General features: G+C 45.6%; 1 protein-coding gene across 2 annotated transcripts; it reads left to right on the top strand.

The window, feature by feature from the left end:
- Positions 1-1,230: 1,230 nt before the first annotated feature.
- Positions 1,231-4,938, top strand: OTX2 (orthodenticle homeobox 2; the record flags this gene model as incomplete). Of its 2 annotated transcripts, none has more annotated exons than XM_081228905.1 (3): positions 1,231-1,327; positions 2,297-2,448; positions 4,318-4,938. In XM_081228905.1, the coding sequence occupies 3 exons, from the start codon at positions 1,231-1,233 to the stop codon at positions 4,936-4,938; spliced, it is 870 nt and encodes a 289-aa protein (XP_081085031.1). The 2 variants fall into 2 exon arrangements, with proteins under 2 accessions (XP_081085031.1, XP_081085030.1); XM_081228904.1 differs by having other exon boundaries at positions 2,273-2,448.
- Between the last annotated feature and the right edge of the window lie 2,936 nt (positions 4,939-7,874).

Below are 7,874 nucleotides of genomic sequence, written 5' to 3'. Positions count from 1 at the left end.
TTGTGTATCTACTTTCTTCAAAACTAGAATGTGCAGAAAGGCGCAGAGGAAACTCTGCTGTAGCTGCTGAGCACCCAAATGCCCGAAAATTTGCCTCCTGCAGGATCTGCAACCTCTACACATCAAAATCAACATGGAAGCGGCTTGCGCTACAAATGTGCACCCTTTCTACTTGCAAATGTGGGAGCCTGTCATTATCTGATTGGTGGGATTCTAACTTTACTTCAGAATTCCTAGTACACCCTGTGCCAAACTTGAAGACTTTTTTTTGCACTGCGTTTAAATATTTGATGGGTGTCGATAAAAAGTTAAATACTTGTTTGTTTAGCTTTAGTTCTTTAGACACATATAATCAAGTTCTCCAAAACCCTAATAAATCTGTTACTTACCTCGAAATCTAATTACCCAGACTACTAATTAGGTGAAAATGATTACTGGAAATGACTTCAAATGTGGAATAATAGTGGTTGAGCAGTTTTCTCAAGTTTGCTGTTTAGCAAGTTGGTATTTTAGATGTTAAGTGCACTGACATTTTAGGTTCGAAGCAGTTGAAAGTGGTAAAAAGCTAAGATAATTAAAATCTGCCTTGGAAAGGCAACAGTCTGGGGAGAGGTAGATGTCTTGAATTGTTTCTTTGTTTCTCACCAATGGCCTTTGTTATCTGCATTATTTATTTAGCCAAAGAGTTCTTTGTCTCTGCAAATGGCCCCAATCAAGTTTTGTTTGAGACAATTAGCTAGTGCCAGCCAAGGAGTCCTATGCAAATGTAGGGATAGGAATGCAATGTGTGCATTTGGAGGCGTGGGGTTTTGTTGGGGTGGGGAGCGGGAGGCAGATTGTATTGCTTTCTTCGGGTCTTTTTTTTTTTTTTTTTTTTTTAAGTTTTGGCTGGGGGTGGGGAAGACAGGTTTATCTGGTCTCTCTGCATCTCCTCTAGTTCAGAGAAGCTGGGGAGGGGAGCGGGTTAGGGGGGGGGAGGCTTTGCAAGTCCTTTAAAAGCCTCTGCAGTGCATAGCCCGGGCTCTTCTTTAAGTTAGTGGCGGAACGTGGAAGAGCTGCGTCCTCCGAAGCGGTAAACCAGCACCTCTGTTTGTTTGTTTGCTTTACCTTAGCTCCACCACTCCAAACCCACCCACCAGGACTCTGAATCTGTCCACCCCGGGCGAAGCGAGACCTTCCGGCTGGGTCCCCCGGATTTGGGCCGACTTTGCGCCTCCAAACAACCTTAGCATGATGTCTTATCTTAAGCAACCGCCTTACGCAGTCAATGGGCTGAGTCTGACCACTTCGGGCATGGACTTGCTGCACCCCTCGGTGGGCTACCCGGGTAAGTGAGCCCCGCGGCACTGCTGCCCTGCCCTTCCCCACGCCCGCTCCGCGGGGTTGTGACACTCTTTCCCCCGAGCGCCGCGGTTGGCGGTGGCGTCGTCCCCGCCCCAGCTCCAGGCGAGGTCTCCACTGGGTTTTCCTTCCGAGAAGCAGCTCAAAGCCACAGGGCACTTACCGGCCGAGGAGAGGACAGGGTCTGGGGGAAAGGGAGTAGGTGGATCTACAACGTAGGAGTGGGGCGAGGAAGGCTACTGCCCTTGTCATTTGGGCGAGGGGACCCTGCCTGTACCTCGAAGTCCAATTCCTCGGAAGTGCCCTCTTGGCGAAGTCGGGTTTCTCATCATAAATTCTCCCCGCCAAGCCTGGGGCTTCCCTTCTGACCTCCAGGCCCTTAGCCTCTAATCCTTAGAGGTGTGATTTACCCCGGGTGTGAGTGCTTTCCTTTCCGATAAGATCTGTTTTTTAAAATCCTCCTAGAACAAGAAGTATGAAATATGCCCCCATTTGAAAGATGGAGGAACAAAGGCCCCTTGGAGTCCTAAAAAGCCTAGATCTCGGGCAGAATCGAGATTTGCCCCCATCAGTTCAAGCTGCCGGTCCTCAGGGATCCTTTGACTTCACAGAGTGGGATTTTTGTGTTGATGGTTTAGGGGTTGATTTTGGAGGGTTCTTGTTTTTTGTCCTCCATTTTTTTTTTTTTTTTGGTTAGCTTTCGAGGAGACGCTCTGTCTGGAGCCATCTCCGACGTCAGGCGGAGTGGGGCATTCCCTGGAAGGGCCAGTGTCTGCCAGAGGAGCCGAGACCGGGAGGGGATGGGGGAGGACACGGGTAGGGTCCGGGTTGAGCTGCTGCGAGGACCAGGGGAGTGCTGAGTGTGGGCGTGGCGGGAGTCGGACACCCGCAGAGACCCCTGTGACTGAGAAGCTGCTCCCGCACCCTAAAGGGCCCTGGGCTTCTTGTCCCGCAGCCACCCCTCGGAAACAGCGGCGGGAGAGGACGACGTTCACCCGGGCGCAGCTAGACGTGCTGGAAGCGTTATTTGCGAAGACCCGATACCCAGATATCTTCATGCGGGAGGAGGTGGCGCTGAAAATCAACTTGCCCGAGTCCAGGGTGCAGGTAGGGCAGATGTAGGTAGACACAGCCATCCTTCCTGACCGTGCCACCCCTCCCCCCAGCCCTGTGTTTGGTGAGGACCCAGCAGAGTTCCAGGTCCCGGAGAGGACCAAAGGAAGGTTTTAAACTAAACGCTCGGCTCCATCGGAAGCCAGTAAACTTTTCTCTTAGGGCCCCTTGAGTGTCTGATTTCTCCTCGTGCCCCTTTTTGTCCCTCCACCCCCACCCAATCCTATAACCAAGGTTCTTCCGGTCCAGTTGGCAAGGTAAGACTGGTGATTTAGCTGCAGTGATAAAGCACAGTCCTAGAACCCTTGGACCCCTGGTGGACAGAAGCCCAGCCTCGGCAGATTTCAAGGATAGTCACATAATATTTTAGTTCTTCCCTTCCCCCGTTGGAACAACCCCCTCCCATTCTCATCTACTTTTAGGGGTAAAAGAAGCTTAGCTCCTGGATAGTTCCAGTATTTTTACTGATGAAGAAACAGAGTACATGACTTGCTCAAGGTCACATGTCAGTTTGGTGGTAGAAGAAGAAATTACACAGTAAGAGTGTTTTCTTTGACTTCTTAGGGATGGAACAGAATTTGCTAGATCTGAGCCATTCAGCAGATAAGATATCAACATGGTATCCCAATGATACCTTCCCCCCTCCCCTTACTCCCCCTTAACTTGACCTTAAGCTGGAGAGGAAAGTAAACTCCCAACTCTTCTGGAATGCAAGTCCCATATAGATTTCTCTGGAAAGAATGTCTAGCACCTAAACCACATGTACACCTGGGACTCCCCTTCGGCTAGGACACATCAGCATGAACTGCAGATCAAGAAGAGCCTTTTTCAAAGTCAGATAGAAGAAATTCTAGCACTTGAGAGGCTTGAACTAAAGTCTTAACTGAAAGAAAATAAATGGCTCTGCATGGTTGGTGGTTTGTGCTCAGCCTTCACGGCATCATTTTTACCACAGTTAAGACACCCACGTGGAGAGCTCATTCAAGAGGACAACTAAGGACTTTTGCCTAGAAAATGCCACTAGCTTCCGTAAGCCCCCCTCACACACTAAACACAACACCTTCATTGCAGAACATGAAGAAGGCTGGTAAAGAGAATTTTCAAAGTTACACACAGAGGCAAAGTTGACCAGCCAATGAACATAATACAGTAAATAATCTATGTGTCAAGTGGCATTATCCTGAAGGCTCAGACTTGAGCCTAGGAGAGAAGTCTGTCTTTGAGCTCAAAGCAGAGTATATACGAGTCACTCCACTTAGCATAAAGTAGGTTTTGGCAAATAGTAGCTTTCAGACCTTCTTCCTCAACAGGATCATTTCTCCTGGGAGCTTTCTTCTGTGAGTCTTTCTAGAAGAGACAAAAAGTAGAGTGATGGAACCAACCTACATATTAGTAGTTGCTACCTGGAAGATGGACTGTAAACTGTTTGAATTTAGGCTGTTCTTGCTGGCATATAACAACAGATTGTTTTCCCTCACTTCTCTTATGTTCCCATCCAGAAGACATAGATATGTTCTATTCCATTGTGAGAGTGTTCCAAAATGCAGCTGGGTCTTATGTGCATGTGTGTCTTTGGGGTGAAATAAGAGATAGGAAAGTGAGGGGGAGAATTTTTAGTCATGATTTGGGTGATTATCTTAAAGTTTACTGTTCTGAGCTAGGAGTAAAGCAGGGTCAAATGCTTTTAGATAGAGCCTCCCCAACTTTCTTATACTTCCAGGAACATATATGAGAGTTTCACTGGCAGGAGAGATTGTCTGCTTAGCTCATCTGTCCATCTAGGACAGATTGATAATCTGGGAGCCACTCTTTTCCTTAAGGAGTCACTGAAACCATGTTAAGGAAGTTTCTTTCCCTTTCAAGGTGTGGTTTAAGAATCGAAGAGCTAAGTGCCGCCAACAGCAGCAGCAACAGCAGAATGGAGGTCAAAACAAAGTGAGACCTGCCAAAAAGAAGACGTCTCCTGCTCGGGAAGTGAGTTCAGAGAGCGGAACAAGTGGCCAATTCACTCCCCCCTCTAGCACCTCAGTCCCAGCCATTTCCAGCAGCAGTGCTCCGGTGTCTATCTGGAGCCCAGCTTCCATCTCCCCACTGTCAGATCCCTTGTCCACCTCCTCTTCCTGCATGCAGAGGTCCTATCCCATGACCTATACTCAGGCTTCAGGTTATAGTCAAGGATATGCTGGCTCAACTTCCTACTTTGGGGGCATGGACTGTGGATCTTATTTGACCCCTATGCATCACCAGCTTCCTGGACCAGGGACCACACTCAGTCCCATGGGTACCAATGCAGTCACCAGCCATCTCAATCAGTCCCCAGCTTCTCTTTCCACCCAGGGATATGGAGCTTCAAGCTTGGGTTTTAACTCAACCACTGATTGCTTGGATTATAAGGACCAAACTGCCTCCTGGAAGCTTAACTTCAATGCTGACTGCTTGGATTATAAAGATCAGACATCTTCGTGGAAATTCCAGGTTTTGTGAGGACCTGCAGAACCTCTTTTTGTGGGTGATTTTTAAATATACTGAGCTGGACATTCCAGTTTTAGCCAGGCATTGGTTAAAAGAGTTAGATGGTATGATGCTCAGACTCATCTTCTGATCAATGTCCCGGGAGGCATAGAAGGAAAAATGAAAGGCCTTAGAGGGGCCTGCCAACCAGCTACCTGAAATGGACAAACCATTTGATACTTAAGATCCTATCATAGTTTTAGATCATTGGTTTTACTGATTTGCAAAGTGATCGAAAGCATTCTAGCCACGTGCAACCAAATACCACCAAAAATAAACAAACGAATCTAAATTGTGAGGGAAAGGAGGGAAGGACATAGCCTTCTTAAGCAGAGGTGTTCCAATGTCATAGCCAATCCTTGGTTGAATCTTAGGAATGGACAGTGTCTCAAGCTCACTCACGTTTCATGACCAACTGGTAGTTGGCACTGAAAAACTTTTCAGGGCTGTGTGAATTGTGCGACTGATTGTCCTAGATGCACTACTTTATTTAAAAAATAATGTTCATAAGGAGTCAATGTGTAGTTTAAGAGACAATCAGTGTGTGTCTTATATAAATGGTACATCTGTGGTTTTTAATCTGTGCTAGACTTCAAAACTGTGATCTCCTGTTATTGTATGCAAACTTGAACTCCACCTCTGCAGGGGTTCTTCTGTGATTAAATAGGTTATAATTATAAGTAAATTCAGAGCAACTGAGTACTTATCTAAAAAGATTACCTTTGGCTGGAGGTGAGCTGCACTGAAACTTTACAACAAAATGTCTCTGGACAAGGAGAGTGAGAGAAGAGAAACAAAAGGACACTAACTCATCTGTAATTTGCTGTTGGTAAGCCTAGCAGTAAAGAGACATTGGTCAATTGCTCTGACCCTGATGAATTTATAAACTGAGATCATCGTTGTTTATGCTTGCAGATGTTAACTGGAAAAGTTATATATGCATAAACCTTTCTTCCTGGATTTGGCAGATATGTATAATTATATTAAAATGGTTCTAGCACAACATTGGGTCCAGTTTAATTTTATACCACCATTTATGAATGAGAAGCCCACATTCAGCCACTCCTTCCCCAGACATGTTATTCTTGGGTCAGAGAGGGAATTAGCAAACTTTATTTTTAAAAAATTTTGAGGGGGGGCTAATCTATGAATGAACAAGCTATGAATGACCGGTATGTCAACTTTTTGTGACTTTCATTAGTACTGCTCTGAAACTGAGTATAGAGAGTCTAATAATCAAAAGCTCTCCTTGCTTTTCCCTCCCAGCCAGACAACCCTAACAATTTCTTAGGCACTTTACTAGCATGTGTTTAACACAGATCAATTTTTTAAGCGAGAAGGGGTGAACTGTAGTACCTCAGAGAAAATGTGAATGACAAGAATTCCTTGTTTCTATTCTCTTATTTGATTAAGGGTTTTTTTTTTAACTTCCAAAAAAATCTGAGATAAACATGAGAGGGAATGTAATCAGAATCTGAAAGCAATTCAGGCAGAAATGATTTCTGAACAAAAGAGTTTCAGAAAAGTTTTAAAACCTATAATTTCAGTAGTTGAACATAAGGCACCCTGGTCAGGTGTTTTTTTTTAGAAAGTGCTGAGGGGAAAAAAAAAATAGGTCTCTTCTCAGTTGTACCTGCATTTTGTAAACCAATCACCAGAAAAGACAAAATGGGCCAATGATCATGGTGCTCCTCAGGTAAAAGCAATATTTAATTTCATTTTAAACTCCTTATGCTCTTAAGTCTGACCAAAAATTAAGTGATTCTTGATTGTAACTTTTTAAATGAATGTTAGCAGTTGCAACCATTTTGTTTTCTGGCTGATTTCCCCCTCCCTGGCTGCTGCACATGCTGTCTTGAGCCCTACATGAGATCTTGTGTAATAATTGTTTTGTTTTGCTGCTAAAGGAAATGAGGAAATGGAATATAGTTTACAGTCAACAACTGAGGCACAACTTGATGGCAAGGTTTTCTAGTACCTACTGATAATATTCACCCTGCCGTAGTTTACAACTGGAATGAGATTGGGGCTGGGGGTGGAGGGTGCAGAGAGAGAGAGAGAGAGAGAGAGAGAGAGAGAGAGAGTTAGAGAAGGAACGAACATGAATCTTTGCTTTATAGTTGTCCAGATACTGGGTCTCATGCAAGGAAAGCAGATCCTCAATAATTTCGCACACGGCCTTCAGTTTTCAGGACGCCCCACAAAGGGACAGGAAAGATTACCCTCTCTGTAAAAACAATAACGACAGCCACAAACAGCGGACTACTCAGCAAATCACGTAGTTAGGTTTCTCTCCCCGTACTTTAAAAAAGGAGTACGTCAGAAAAAGGCGCCGAGCCCCCTCTGAAACTAATTTTTCCATCACCTTTGCACAACCTCGTTTAACAGACCACGGAGTTAAATCCCTGTGAATTGACGGCGAAGTAGAAATGAATTCCCCCTGGCCGCAGGCAACAGAGGGAGGGCAAGGGAGGCGGGGAGCTAGCGCGGGCTCCCACGTCCAGAGAGTTCCGGTCACCGCGCCCTGCCAAGACCTGGCTTTATGAAGTTTAGCCCAATAATCGTCATTACTTGGTACTGAAATGACGCCACCCTCCAAAGGCGTCGGGGAGCGATTTCAACCGCTTGCTGGAGATCAACAAAGACCTGAATGTTGATGTAACCTTCGTTTTGAGGAGTGCAGGTGAGGGTGGGGTAGTTTGCTTTACAAAGCTCTGTTGTCCCAAACCTTTATCTTTCCCCCAAAGATTCTGGGCCCTTTGTATTTCACCTCGGGAGTGTTTCGTCCCTTCACAGATAAGAAGAGAAATCCAATCAAGTCAATTAAGTTCCCGGCTTTCGAAACCTCGGAGTTTGAGATCATGGTCAGTTTCCTCAACTCCTCTCCCACTCGCTTCCCTCTAATCTCA

This window comes from Mesoplodon bidens, assembly GCF_964165515.1.
Source record: "Mesoplodon bidens genome assembly, chromosome: 3".
Taxonomy (NCBI): domain Eukaryota; kingdom Metazoa; phylum Chordata; class Mammalia; order Artiodactyla; family Ziphiidae; genus Mesoplodon; species Mesoplodon bidens.
Note: the sequence above shows the minus strand (reverse complement) of the source record. Positions and strands in the feature narration are given on the sequence as shown.